This window comes from Tripterygium wilfordii, chromosome 14 (genome assembly GCF_013401445.1).
Source record: "Tripterygium wilfordii isolate XIE 37 chromosome 14, ASM1340144v1, whole genome shotgun sequence".
Classification (NCBI taxonomy): Eukaryota; Viridiplantae; Streptophyta; class Magnoliopsida; order Celastrales; family Celastraceae; genus Tripterygium; species Tripterygium wilfordii.
Window position 1 is genome coordinate 11,872,290 of NC_052245.1, and position 15,570 is coordinate 11,887,859.

A 15,570-nucleotide genomic window follows, 5' to 3' on the forward strand; every position below is an offset into this window, starting at 1 on the left:
CCAGACTGCACATAACACAGACAAGGCCAAGATAAAATGCATAGAGTCAGTAGACATGGCTTCAGAAAACTTTCAGAACAACCTTGTATCTCTCAAGGGGACAACACGGTCAGCCGGTCAGGCTATAGTAATCCTAGTCATCCAACACAGAATATGAAAGGTTGTCCATGCGCAAAAAAAGAAAGAAGATAACAAGAAGGTAGATAAACGTAATCCTTGCATTGCAAAAGAATGGTTAAGGTTCCAATTCCCTAGTAATTTCAACAATGCTTAAAAATGGGGCATAAGATAAAACCACCCAACAAAAACAAAAGTTCTCGATGTTTCACAGGTTAAAGAGCCCTGGTGCAATTGCTGTTTACCCATGGTGTTCCTATTTCGATACAGAATTCTATGACGGACTTTTATGCTGAGAATTCATCGGTATTAGGATTGCGTCTACTTGTAACGAGAAAGATAAGGGATATCAAAACACCTATTTATTAGTCAGAATCCTATTCTGAGTGTGTTGAAGCCGATGACTGGCTTGTCGTCAGTGCAGCTAGCTCGCTCTCCTGCTGCTTTTTCAGATACCTCTGAGCAGTGGCATTAACAATCTTTACAAAGAAGTTCATAAGCATGAGCCATACTACAGTGTTCCAGATTGCTGAAAATGAGAAATCCCACTTCTTCACCTTCTAAGGAAAAACAAAATAAGGTGAAAAATCATTGAAAATATGAACTATAACCAAATCCAGTAATAATTAACAGCAATACTAGGTAGATATATTAGATGCCAGACCAAAAATAGGGATTAATGCAATCACAACAAAAAAGGTAGGAACCCCGATCTAGATTGAGTACCTTGATATTTGAGGGTACAGGAGCAGTTGTACTTAAATACCTATCTCTGACTGCATGGAGTTTAACTCTGAGGCCAGGCAATACAGTAGAAAAACCAGGTATAAGCCCTAGGACCCAGATCAATTCATTCTCTATCCAGTCAAGAAGTTGATTATTACAAACAGAGATGATGAAAACCGTCTGCAGACAGGAACCAAACAAAGAGTAACCAGAAGCCAATCTTGTTAAGGGTGTCAATGGTTTAAAGATCAGACAAAAAAATACATCCAAAAGTCACAAACTTTAGGATCTTGAATCCACTCCTGTTCAGTCCACTTTATTACGAACCTGTATGTGAGTTTTGATAATCGCTTTTCCGATGGATGTGGCAAGGAAAAACTTCCAAAATGGAATCCCAAATTGTCCACACATGATTCCAGCAAGATCAAACAGAGGATTTGGCACCTAAGAACATTACCTCAGTTAATCAACACAGTATGTAAAAAGAATGAACTACTACAAACTTATAGACCATGCCTGACCTTCATGAACCCCAATGATAGTCAAAGGCTGAAGTTTGAATTTGAAACAACATTGAAAGCTTGCCATGTCATATTTTCACATTGAAAAGTCACTTCTTATTAACCGCATGCCATGGGATCAAAAGCAATTAGTCTAAAAGGAACAGTTGCGATTCAAAAAAAGTAATTTTAGAGGATAAAAAACCTCGTCAAACTATCAAGGATAATTATCATAATTTGACATCACAAACCTGAGTTGAAGTAAAAAAAATTAGCTGTGGAAAGTAAATGTAGGTTTAAATCCAAACTAACCGAAGCAAGCACTAAGATTGTGAAGAAGTTCATATGTTGCGAGTGCGATAGGAGCCACCGCTTAATTTGTTTTAGGTGAGTGGCTACGACTCCATTATCTTCACTTGAGGAATCATCCAGTTCTTCCATGGCATCCACTTTGCTACCAGAGAGACGGGCTGCATGAAGTGAATAATTCATATGCAAATCAAAAGTTATACCATGGCAGATAATCCAAATAATAATTTTACAATCTAAAATGCTTTAGCAAGAACCTCAAAAGTGAACCCTAATAATGATTCACTGTATCTTGCAATTAGTTGAAACAGAAAGAGGCAGCTATTATGAAAGAGGAGGACGGGAAAGGGGGGGGGGGTTGCGCAGCAGGAACAATCATCAGCACGTACTACCCAAAAGCCTACGCAAGGTGATAATTATACTACATATCATCATCATCAAAGCTTTTATCCCAAAAGTTTGGGTCGGCTACATGAGTTTATGATAATTATACCACATATGGATCGTAAAAAATCAAAAGATCACCACTGTCTGGGTTTCAAAAAACTGCAAGAGCAAGACTATAGCATCCTAATATAGAAAAAGAAAAACAAAGCTAAGTGGCTAAGCCACTGATAGTGTAAATACAATAATATACATGAATACAACTAAAATGTCTCTCACTACTTGCACCATATCACAATCCATGATTATAACATTTAGAGAACTAACCAGTTTTTCTTCTTTCTTTATTGTATTCCACTAAGCAATAGCAAGTTTTGTGACCTTTATAAAACATGATTTCAGTGAAAAATCCTACCCACAATACAAACTATAAAACTAAAACCGGATGCATACCTGCCCTCGAGATAAAATAAGGAGGAAGTTCCCCAAGAGCAGTTCCAAGACCCCAAAGGATAGCCTCAATCTGAATCTGAGGCAATAAGCTACTGAGAGGAACCCGTGTCCCGTGTGATGATGTAAACAATGGGGGCCCAAACTCATCACAATCTTTGTCAAGCCATGATGGACCCCTTTTCAACTGAATTGTGTCGTACGGAGCACTTTTTAGATCAACTCGACCACATTGCATTGCTTTTATGGTAAACAGGGCAATATGAGGACCGAGATAGAGGACGAAAGTGTGCAAACCAGATCCTGGGATGGAAGAAAAAAAGGAAAAGAATAATATATCAGGTCAAAACTTAGCAAAACTGTCAATCTAGAGGTCAGTTTAAACATGTTTGTAAATTACACATCAATATAGTGCCTTTAGAAACAATAATTTATTACAAAGGGCAGAAGTGTTTTCACTGAAGCTCAACACAATCGCTCAAACAGTCATGCTTGGAACTAGAGATAAACTTCACATTTTCAAGAAACTGAACTGAAATGAACATGCCGTTCAGGTACCACCATAAGAATTGTGTTGTCTCAACAAAACTGATCAGCGTAATTTAAAGCTCACAGCACAGATAAACACAGAGGTGCATTTTGCAAGTTCCAGGCTTACGCTTCAGCTAAAGTGTGTTCTAAATTGAAAAAAGAAAGATACTTATATAGTTATATTGCATATTAAAAGATGTGAAATATAATAGTCATCTGGGAAAAAATAGCAAAGTAGCAAACTATGATTAAGCTTGTGAGATCAAATAGTTAATGCATTGAAGATTCAGATTAAAAATCAACATCATCAAAAGAAGTTCAGAAAGTACATCAATGTTTTGAAGGAACACACATATCATAATTTTAATGAACTATATATTCAGTCTATCAGCTGCCTTTAGGGGAATTTCATAGCCAAAAGCCATATGGGCACACCAACTGACCAAAAATGCCTCAGTACTAGACTTTTCATGACCAAAGGCTCCTCCAGGCAATAAAGTGTGTATCGTCACGTGCAAAACTTTTGCTTACCAAGACCAATTGAAGATGCAACGCCAAGGGCAATCCACCAAAGTCCAAAATGCAAATAATGAGAAAGCTCCTCAACATGCTGCAAGAAACAGGAAGGCAACAATCTATGATTATTCAAAAATGAAATTTGTCAATACAAAATGAATACCAAGTGAAAAATGAAATTAGGGAGGTGCTAATTCTGTAAAGCTTATGACTGTACGTCCGTACAATAAGTGCAGCCTTGGCAACAAACGTTGGTTCAAAATGGATGATAACTCAGTTGAATGTCATTGTAAAACTTACCTCAAACTTAACTTGAAGAGTAGTAATGAGGTATATGCATATCTTATGAGTTATGACATGCACTATAAATGTTTCTAGGAAGTAAGAATCGATAGGACAAAATATAACCCCGATAATGAGAGACAAGTTGTCCCTCTACAAGAAAATTACTCAACAAAAGCCACTCTACTAAGCGCATTACCTTCTCATGAGGGCCATCAATGGTTATAAGCAGAACTCCAAGGGCCACCACCACAGTACTCAAAAGCAGAAGCCAGCCACCCTTTCCCAAAAGATATAATATTGAGCGCTTCAGATATCGAGCAACAGCCAAAACAAAAAACTTGAATGTTTTGAAGGGCTGTGTCATTAGAGATAGATTTTCTAATTCACGACGATGCTTCTCGCGTAGACCTGCAGCAGTAAACAATTGTATAAGGATCCACAATCAGGCAAATAACAGCACATCCTTTCCTTTCTTGACAAAAAAGCTGCAATAACCAATACAGATATACATGTCTATCAGTCTATGAATGTGTACATGTATTATACATTAACGCATATGCCTTGTTAAGCACATGCAGAATATAAGCAGTGAAGTCTCCCCAGAAGGAACTCTTTGAGTTCTTCATAACAGCCTTTCTGAAATTACCAAAAAGAAACATGCTTGTCCTTTTGATGAATGAGTCATCGACAGTAAATTATTCCAAAGCACACAAGCTGGCCAATAATTTCTGGTGGCATGTGCTGGGATCGAGCATATAACTGGAAATCTTTATATTGCCTTCTTTCTATCTCTTATCCTAGAAAATCAATAATCTAAAATGCAATAAGACATCTGCTGATATCCTTGAAAAGGATGTACTTTAGGGCATAAGCAAGTAGATGTATCAACTCTGACATATAATGGTCATCACAAATACCCTCGACATGAAAATTACTCAAAGTTCAAAGCAAGTTTTAAATTTCAAGTCACTTCCTTTTCGCAGCATCCAACCTAAAGTTGCGCAGAGAGAGCCCAAATACACAGGAGACCTCACCTCCTTCAACAGTATTGCAATTGACGAACAACTAATGACCACCCCCCAACTCAATATTTTCCAATTAAGAGGATCAAAAAATCATTAATTCCAGTTCAGTCCTACAATCAACAAACACCCAAAACTTAGTTATCACCAATCCCTAACCTGTAAACTAATGAATTACGAGGAAAAGAAAAAAGAAGACAGTCTGCTCTTTCAACAGATCCGAATATCTGAAGCATCAATTTCCCGACCCATGATTACAAACCCGATTCAAGGGAATCCCATTAAAACAAACTAAACAGCAAAAACATAAACATTAAAGGAGCTTCCGATTACACAAGCATTAAATAAAAAAACACCCATAACAATAAATCTTAGTGCAATTACGGTGGTAAAACTTCTCAAATTGAAATCACTTGCCTGCGATTGACAAGTCCATTTGTTGAGAAGAAGTTGCTTCGTTCCCTACGCCCATTACTTCAACATACTACGGTCAAAGCCTCTCTCTTTTCTGGATAAAAGCTTGAACTTTATGTCGTATAACTGTGTCTTCGGCGATAATGGGCACAAGCGAATCAGGAATCGATTTCTTCGAAATTGAACCAACTATATTTCGCCTTGATTTTTTTTCGGTTCAGATCTACAGAAACAATGAAGCAAAACTTGCGAGAAGAATCGACGAGATTGCGTTAAGATCGCCAAGTGAAGCTTTTGTCCATCTCTTTCTTCGCCTTCTCGGAGTCGGATATATAATAGGAGGGTCCTCTGATCCACACTCGCGAGTCGCGACTCAATACGACCCAAATTAGATTTCTTCCTTTATTTATTTTAAAATTCTAATTACGGCACCGTTTTAGGGGCATCCCTTCCGGCCCCTCTCCAATTCTCCATTCAATTCCTCCCATGACCGTTAGATTTTATACTTTTAAATATCTACCGTTGGATCATATTTCTATGTTTGTTCAATAAATGTTGAAATCCTGGAACAAGAATAGGAATAAATCACAATTTAAAGAATAATAAATAATTGATTTACCCACGAGAGTCGGCTTGGTTAGCAATCAATTAGACTAGGTATATGTGTGTTCAAAGTTCGATTTGAATCATAAACGTAATTATCTGTAATATTTAAAAAAAAATTTTGATTTGTTTAGTGGATTAATAATAATGGAAGTAGTGACGTAAGACCCAATTGCAAGGTCAGCGTGCAAGTTAAGTCCAAATGTAAGGTCCGCGTGCAAGTTAATAATAATGGTTTGGTTTGGTTGTTTTAGTCTATGATGAAATCAAGGATGTTTGGATGCATGTCATTAAATACTTATTTACGTTCATAAAAAGAACACTTATTTATGCATTATTAGTTTGTGTTTTTTCTCGAGAGACGGTAAAATATATCGTTATTTTTGTAAAATAAAACATAATAATTTGTTTGTAATTTTTAGACAATAATACACTTTTACATAAATGATTAAAAAATACATTATTTTAAGCATTAAGTTTAATGTTAAATACAACCTTAAAAACACGTATATTTTGAATTAATATTGTGATATATTTAACACACGATATTATAGTTAAAAAAAAATAACCATGTATCTAACGGTAGCCTTTCTCAAATCGGTTGAAGCAGTTGTAATGATGGTGCATGTGCCGGAAATCATGCTGCACCAAAAACATCACTTAATTATATATATGATAGCTTTGAAATATTGGTACAACAATAAATAAATAAAGCAACTTAAAAAAGATTGATTGATGTTTAATCGTCTAGATACCTGGTTCCCGGCTGAGTGTGGTTAGTAGAATGCGTAGGAGCGTCTCCTTGTGAAGCATGGCCAGTAGAATTTGATGAGCACCTCCACGTAGATGACGAGTTGAAGAGCACATTTTGGTGTGGCATGAGACCGGTAGATTGCGATGAGCATCTTTGTGTAGATTGTGGCTGATGGATTGCCAGGGTTCCTCTATATAGAGTATGGTTGAGTGTGGTGTTTGGTTGTGGTCCAGTGGTAGGCTACGTTTGGAATGAGAGAGTGAAATATAACGTGGCCCAATGGTGAGCTACGTTTATTACTGTCGTGATTTTTTTTATTACTATCTTCTTTTTTCCAGAATGAGGTTTGGTACTTGAGTGACACATTGGTGACGTGAGACATGTCGATTGAGTTCTAAGGTTGGGGTGAGTTTTAAAATTGACATGTGGGAAGAGTGACTACAACATACTTATGTCATAAACAACATGGTGCGCAGCTTGAGCCTTGGTGATATGACATTTCAGTTAAGGGGTGAGGTATAGTTTTGGGTCTTAACACTGGGCTAATCCTTTGGGCCTTATACAACTTTTATCACTAATAGAATCCAATCAATATTGGGACTGTTTGGGAGTGCTGTCAACTGCTGTGAGCTGCTGTAAGTTATAAAACTGTGGTGCTATGAGGTGAGTTGGAACGCAAAATGCTGTTTGACACATCATTTTTAAAACTGTGATGCGGTACTATAAGGTGCGTTTGGCGTATCTAAATTACGGTTATATTATATGACTAATAATATTAATATAAAATCATTTAATGCTTGCATTGTATATTAATCTAAAATGAAATAATTGACCTAATTTGATTACGTAGAACAATTCAACATATATTGTAAGCGTTTGGGAGTGCTGTGAGGTGTAGTAAGGTGCTGTGAGGTAAAAAGCTGTGGTGTTGTGAGATGAGTTGGAATGCAAAAGTTGTTTGGCGTGTCACAAAAACTGTGGGGATGTGAGGTGCGGTGCAACTGAATGCAATACGAATGCATTATCAAACACCCACATTGTATGTGATGAGAGGTTAGAATCTAGGATTGAGGGGGAATCGATGCATGCACTTCTGCGGCCTTGTACGCATAAAATTAAAATCTAATGGTTATTCTTTTTTTCTTTGTTAAAGAGTGTTCTTTGTTTAGAGTTTTGACATGGGCTTTGACTTTTGATTGGGTAGCCCAACTTTCAAACACAATAGAGAGCCCAACCAAGAAGCCCGATAATTGTCCGGCTCATAACGTTACACATGGGCTTACGATACTCCATATATGCGAGGCGGCAGCAGGGTTTTTAACGTTTAAGGCCCAATAATCATCAACATTTTTTTTTTAAATACCATGAAAAATATGTTTCTCAATGAAATCGAACATTGAACACACATATACCTAACCCAATCTATTGCTAACTGAGCCACCTCTCGTTGATTATAATCATCAAATGTTTTGGCATAATTGATGCGTACCCATAACCTACCAATCAATACTAGATCAGAGGAACAATGGCGTTGATGAAGAAGAATGCTCTGGATTTTAATTAAAGCCTCACTGTTTGAACGTGCACAAGCTCTCGTAGTGGACAGGCTTGGGGACACATGGGATGTACAGAGACCTTACCCCCACATCATATGTGGAGAGTTATTTCCAAGAAATAAATACAATAGATAAACTTGTTAACTTGATTGGAATTTTTCCCAGAACACAAAGAGAAACACCTATGTAACCAGAATCAAAATTCTTCACGTCTAATCAAATCATTTACAAGCAAATCAAAACAAGTACTGAGAGAAATAGATTTTTTATGTTTTCCAAAATGTAGATTGTTTCCACCAAGAAATAAGCAAGAACTACTAGAATAACTGATATTTTTATAAGAAACATTTGATTTACACATTCCTTCCTATGCAAATTCGAATTCTGCTACATTTAACATCACAGCAATTGCATCCATTCCAAGCATGTTGACAATTGAAATTCACATTCTTACATATTACTTTCCTGCGGCTTTTTATTGGGGTTTAAACATGGTTTCATGGTGGAAACAAACAATAACAGGCTCGCAAGAACCACGAAAGCATCTCTGAATCTCTATTTGGGGAAAGTACAATTAGGCCAGTTGACAATCTTGTTAGTTATCACCTTAAGTACGGGATTGAACTCGAAGAAATTGGTCGGTCGAAGCTCAAATCCGTTCCTCAACGTCGGCATTACTGGAAAATCTTCCTGTGAAGGTGCATGACGAAACCCCATTATGTACCACAACACTATGTCCTTATTCTCAATCTCCCTATTCCTGCACAAAAATCACAATATGGGTATGCATTGGATTATATTTTAACCAAGTAAGATTGATCAAGATATGGTGCATTACCTCAGAGTCCAAGTGGCTAATGTATCATCTCCTCTGCTTTGATCAACATATAGTCCTCCAGCCCATTTTTCAGACTTGTTATATGGAGTAACCCACAAATTGTAATCAGTAAAGGCAGCCCGGATTTGTGGGTAATCGTCTTTCTCTAGCAACGGACCTGCAGTTGATCCTGGTATCAAGCGATAACCAACATTGTTTCCAGGCTTGGTGTATTTATTTGGGTTCACCACTGCCACCTCCATTGGCTTTGAGTCGAACTTAATTCTTGCATCTAATTCAGTCTTTGCGGTTTCTTTCTCAACTGCCCAGTAACTCTTCCTTGGTACGCTCTTGTCTGTCACTCGCCTGGTTACAAAATTGGTCTTGATGAAGGAATTGGCAGCACCATCAATGTCAAGATCAATATAGAATGCCACAAAATGGTCATGGTTCACTGCAATGCTGTTGTCTGCTACAAGTGTTCCATGGGCATCTTCTTTTATTTGACTTGTGTGGGTGTAATCCACACCCTTTACTTCCAGCACTCCCGTTAGCCCTACCTGTAAAGAGAATTGGGTCAGGCCAGTCGATTTATAAAACCAACAGTCACACGGATCCGAGTGTTTTGTGTTAGCTACCCTAAATGTTGAGACGACCACACACGATTTCATATGGAATATATCCGGCATATGGGATTCACAATTCTTCATAGATCATATGCATCAATCTCAACATGTGCGATAAGTAAGACAAAAAACACTGAATTTCTTAACATTTTGGTTGCAAAACAAACTCAAAAGAATAAATACGTTAAACATTCTAGTGTTTTTTGTCTCAGTTATCCCAAATGTTGAGATCAACGCATATGTCATGTGAAATTTTGTAAAAATTATATGCATCCATCTAACGTTGTTGGAGATAGCTGAGGCCAAAATTCACTGACAAAAGAAATTACATGAACTCTATGAATGGAGCCCAGCCCAAATAAAGCCTTCATACCCCAACTTTGATGGAGCCGCTAGGTTTGAATTCCCAATCGACGACGTAGTCGTAGTTGCCGATTGTTGCCACCGTCCTCACCACTAGGCCCACATCTGCTCTAACCTCCCTCACCTGCACCGTGAACCCATTCCGAATCTATCAAAATTTGGAGTTAATCTAAAAAAGAGAATCAAAATTTGATCACATAATCAATATACTTCACCTCTTCGCCGGGAACCTCTGTTTCCGTGTGCCGCCACATGATGTCGCCGGAATGTCGTTCAAATATGCAGATGGCGTTGGAGATTTTAACAGGTGTGCCGTCTGGACCAGCAATATGGACATCTATGAAAGCTGCATTGATCGGGCAATCGGTTAGGGGCTCCAATGGCGCTGCAGATTGACCCAACGCGTATTCGCCGCTGTCAAAGTAGGTTTCATCGTACCATCCCTCACTAGGATCCATGTAAGGTACGAATACTTCCGATATGTATCCTCTGTACATAACTTGACGATATTGCTGCTTTTCGTTGTCGAAAATTGATGCTAGAGAGATGATCATGCCTGCTCGATAATCAAACCCTAGGTGGAACTCCCAATTTGCCCATCTAATCCATACGAAAAAAAAATTTGTCAGCTTAGTGAGCTCCCAATTTGCCCATCTTTGACTAATCAAATTATTTCTCTGGTTTCCTCTACTTGCTTTTTGAATTTTGCACTTTCTTCCCTTTTTATTTAGATTTTTTGGAATTCAACGTATCAATAATTCAATATTATCGAGAAGCAAGTTGTCGTGTAGCAACATTTTGTGTCATAAATTAAGTCAAAATTTTAATCCAAAATTTCAAACAAGTTGACGTACCTGACTGTATGTCCGTCAATGCTGAAGCCTGGATCGTCCAGTTTCATGGCGGCTGCACCATTTAGAAGTGGACCAAAAGGTTGTTTCAGCTTTGAAGTTTGGTATTCTGTTCCTTCAGCTTTTGGAACTGGAGGTCTAATCCTGTCTCTGTATTCTGTAATCTTCATCTCCTCAGTATCAACCACTATTGTTATCCCTTCTATTGGTCTCAAGTATATGTTGACAGAACCATCTGCATAATAACAAGGGACCTTCACCGCCGGTTTACTGTTCTTCTCTCCGAACCATCCAACCCCATAATAAGAACAAACAACATCAGAAATATTGAGCCCCCTCTGTTTGATGGAAGTTTTGAATGGCTCATATGCCATTACCAAATCAAATACAGCATCTTCAGGGATGAGTATTATTGGATAGCCAAATCCAGTGTAGACCTTATCAGAAACTGTAGATTTGGATGATAAATCGACTATAATTTCATGGGTTTGTTTGTTTAGCCTAGTAATGACTAGGGCTCTTCGAGGCGGCGGTTTGGTGGTGGGGTTTGATAGCCATGAAAGAATGGCTGGTTTGTCTGGCTCATCTAGGCCCACATAGTGAAAGCTGATGTTATGCTTGGTTTTTGGATATGATTCATGGATAATGGCTTGGATTTGAGTGAATTCGGCTGGTGTTAGAGGGTCTAGTGGTTGATGCTTGGATTTTGAGATTGCTGAGGTAGTCAGGATAGAGTAGAGAAAAAAGAGCAGTGATGGTAGTTTCAAGTTTGCCATGCCTCTTTTGTGAGCAAAAGCACCTTACCTTCTTAAAACAGCAGTTGTCCTCCTTATATTTAGAAAATATAATCTATAATCTATCTATAATCTATATCTATAATCTATAATCTATCTATATCTATAATCTAATATGAAAGGCAAGTATGTACAATTGTGGGCGAGTTCCCTGTTATTTTTCTATTCTCGCACGTGGTTTTTGGTTCTTTCCACAAATACATGTATATCTCTCGCGTTTTGTTTTTGTTTGTGCATCTCATGCGTTTGGATAAGGAACAAGTCAGTATAACTTCGGGCGAGTGTCTAATAAGTTCTGTGCTCTCGTGTGTGACTTTTTTTGGTGTGCTTCGCGAGTCCCACATATTTTACTTCGTCTGTTTTTCGTGGTGTGCCCACTGCAATTACTTAGAAGTTAAAACAACCCTTGTACATAAGAGCATCCACCGTGGAGACACTTATGCCCACATTCCAAATGCCTTAATTATTGTGTAATTTAACAAGTATTACATTGTAATACACCCACAATGACATACTTGAGCCAACACTTCATACTCATTTTCTCTCTCTTCTCTCTCTTCCTTTTCCATCATCACATTTTTCTCTTTCTTCCTTTTCATCATATCTCTCTTACTTTCTCTCTTCTCTCTCTTCACTATTTTCAACTAATAGTTACTTCAAATGTAGAGTGGCTCTTAAGTTTTGCTTGATTTTTGGAGTGTCCAAAACTTGTCATTGTAGACATATAGTACTAGATAGGGTTAAGTAAACTTTTTGTCATTGAAAGATACTCAAGATTTCATTTTGGTCATCCAAGGATCAAACGTTCCAAGTCAGTCACTCAAAAATTTTTTTTGCTACACTTTGGTCACCCGGACAAATTATGGGCAGTTAATGCACTTATGTGGCATATAAAAATCAACTAGAAGCTTATGTGGATTCTAGTAGTTGAGTGTGGTGTTTGGTTGTGGTCTAGTGGTAGGCTACGTTTGGAATGTGAGAGTGAAATATAACGTGGTCCAGTGGTGGGAAATATAACGTGATCCAGTGGTGGGCTACGTTTATTACTGTCGCGGTTTTTTTTATTATTATCCTCTTTTAGCCAGAGTAAGGTTCTTATTTATAGTATTTGAGAGACATGTTTGGTGACGTGAGACATGTAGATTGAGTCCCAAGGTTGGGGTGAGTTTCAAAATTGACATGTGGGAAGAGTGACTACAACATACTTATGTCAGAAACAACACGGTGTGCAGCTTGAGCTCGGGTGATATGACATTTCAGTTAGGGGGTGAGGTATAGTTTTGGGCCTTAACATTGGGCTAACCCTTTGAGCCTTATACCATTTTTAGCACTAATAGAATCCAATCAATATTGTATGTGATGAGAGGTTAGAAGCTAGGATTGAGGGAGAATCGATGCATGCAGTTCTGTTGCCTTGTACGCATAAAATTAAAATCTAATGGTTATTCTTTTTGGGAAATTTTAAATATACACCACCAATATACTAAGTCTACACCATTTTTTCAATATGATAAGTTTACACCAAAATATTATAAATTTACACACAATTTCATAGTGAAAAGTCTAAATTACCCTTTTATTCAATATTAAAAAAAATATGTGTTAAGTTTACACATATTTGACCCACAAATCTCACTTTCCTCTCTACCCATTTTCTCTCCAATCCAACGAGCAAGCATACCGTTTCTACAAGTCTGGTTGAGTCTTCGTCCCTGCCGTTTATCAACTACTCTTTCGTCATCAGCGCGGCATCTCTTCATCATCATCTTCGTTGAATAAGTGTCGTTTCTCAAGGATAAGAATTGAACTGTGAAAGGTAGGTAGGCCAATTGTTACATTTTATTCGAATTTCTCTTTAACTACCTTATGAAATCTATAAAATCGTTCAATATGGGTCTACAAGTTATTTCATATCATGAGTGAGTGTGTGTAATTTAGGATTTACGGGAGGTATTTTGTGTTCTGAAATTTTTTGGAACAAAACGGCACACCAGGTCCATTTTACAGTGTAAAAAACGATACAATCGTGCTGTTTTTGTAGCTGGAAAACGACATATCATGCCGATTTCCTTGATAAAAAACGGCTGATTTGTCTTCATATAATCTTTATGTAACTCGTTATCTTCCATCTTCGACGATTTTGATCTCCCTACAATGTTTCTTAGTGTGAAAATTAGGTTTTTTTTGGAATGGTGTAAACTTAGTAATCACCAATAAAATATATAAAAAATTTATTTTAAATATTTAGATTGAGGGTTTATATGTCATTGCATATTAGGATATTTTTAGAAACTATAAAAATTGAAAAAATGGTGTAGACTTAGTATATTTGTGGTGTACATTTAAAATTTCATTCTTTTTTCTTTATTAAAGAGTGTTCTTTGTTTGAGTTTTGACATGGGCTTTGACTTTTGATTGGGTAGCCCAACTTTCAAACACAATAGAGAGCCCAACCAAGAAACCTGATAATTGTCCGGTCTATAACGTTACACATGGGCTTACGAGACTCTGTATTAGGGGTGAATATCGGGCCGGGTTTCGGGTTATCGGTCCGGGTTTGACCCGACCCGATAATTTTTAAGAGGTTCATGACCCCACCCGATTACCATGTTAAAAAGCTCCGGGCTATCGGGTTTCGGGTCACCGGGTTATCGGGCTATCGGGTTCGGACCGGGTTACACCCGATAACCCGGTTGATATGGGTTTCCATGCGCTTTTAAAACTAGTTTTATTGTACCAGTTCTTTTTTTCTTTCGATGTGGGAACTAATATGTTTTTATGTGTAAATATGCACAAAAAAAACTTAGAAGCGCACAACCTCTTCTAAAATTCTCTGTAGGAGCCTTCTGACCATCCCCAGCCACAAGCCCAGGAACTTCGTCGTCATCATCTACATGTACCGCGTTTGCACCAGTACCTGCAGCAAGTGCCTCTCTTTGGAATTGTTCAGCCAGCTTCCTTAGATTGTCCAAGTTTGGTTTATGATGGGTTCCTTTTCAACGTATGGATGTTCTCGAGCTTCGGCACCCATGGATTTTTCATGACTGGTACTCCTTAATCAGTTAATCCGGAAGTGAATTGGAAGAGAGAAGGAAAAAGAGCACTGTTGATTCAGTGCTTCCTCCAATATTGGAACTGGGCTGCCCCGGCTGCCCCACTTCAAGTCTTGTTGGAAGGAGTGCAGTGTAAGCAGGTCACTTTCGGGAAGAATATCCTGCAATTTCTTAATTTGAGGAAAACCACTAACAACCCATGTGTTCACATCTTCCATGAATATGTTGACTCAGTCTTAGCTTGCTAATTAAATCATAGTTATCAGCTTTGGCTTGCTAATTAAATCAATTTATCTATGTGCTTGTGTCACACAACAGGTAAGAAAGATTTGAGGTGGGTTTGTCAATGTCCCACATAGAACAAATACAAAGAGAAGCACAGGAAAAAAGTCTATAAAATGACAAAGAAGCCCAATAGTAAATTGTTCATATTATTAAATTACTATTAATAACCGGGTTATCGGGTGACCCGATAACCCGAAAATATTGGAATCAATGACCCGAAACCCGGTTCTATTAAGATATGATCGGGTCGGGTTTGACCCGGACCGATATCAAAGATTTCGGGCCTGCCCGATAAGCGTCGGGTCTGTCCGGGTCACCGGGTCGGTCCGGGTTTGGAGGCCCGGTGTTCACCCCTACTCTGTATATGCGAGGCGGCAGCAGGGTTATTAACATTTAAGGCCCAATAATCATCAACACTTTTTTTTTTTAAATGCTACTGAAAATTGAAAAATATGTTTTTAATTAAAATCCAACATTTGAACACACATATACCTAACTCAATCAATTGTTAACAAATATTTTGGCATAATTGATGTGTACCCATAACCTACCTAGTGGACGAGACCGAGACGAAGATCAGAGGGACAATGACGTTGATGAAGAAGAATGTTCTG

The 15,570-nt window shown here is 37.9% G+C and overlaps 2 protein-coding genes across 3 annotated transcripts; both read right to left on the reverse strand.

Moving 5' to 3' along the window:
- Positions 1–200: 200 nt before the first annotated feature.
- LOC120015685 (vacuole membrane protein KMS1-like) lies at positions 201–5,630 on the reverse strand. The gene is made up of 8 exons (XM_038868213.1): positions 5,258–5,630; positions 4,015–4,226; positions 3,549–3,627; positions 2,490–2,789; positions 1,656–1,813; positions 1,171–1,287; positions 844–1,023; positions 201–677 (listed from the first exon to the last, which is right to left on the reverse strand). Exons 1-8 carry the CDS (start codon positions 5,310–5,312, stop codon positions 495–497), a joined length of 1,284 nt encoding a protein of 427 aa, XP_038724141.1. The 5' UTR covers positions 5,313–5,630; the 3' UTR covers positions 201–494.
- Positions 5,631–8,475: 2,845 nt separating this feature from the next.
- LOC120015727 (primary amine oxidase 2-like) lies at positions 8,476–11,639 on the reverse strand. Of its 2 annotated transcripts, none has more exons than XM_038868267.1 (5): positions 10,828–11,639; positions 10,189–10,573; positions 9,984–10,097; positions 9,006–9,544; positions 8,476–8,927 (listed from the first exon to the last, which is right to left on the reverse strand). In XM_038868267.1, exons 1-5 carry the CDS (start codon positions 11,598–11,600, stop codon positions 8,723–8,725), a joined length of 2,016 nt encoding a protein of 671 aa, XP_038724195.1. In that variant the 5' UTR covers positions 11,601–11,639; the 3' UTR covers positions 8,476–8,722. The 2 variants fall into 2 exon arrangements, with proteins under 2 accessions (XP_038724195.1, XP_038724194.1); XM_038868266.1 differs by having other exon boundaries at positions 10,189–10,627.
- Positions 11,640–15,570: the final 3,931 nt, after the last annotated feature.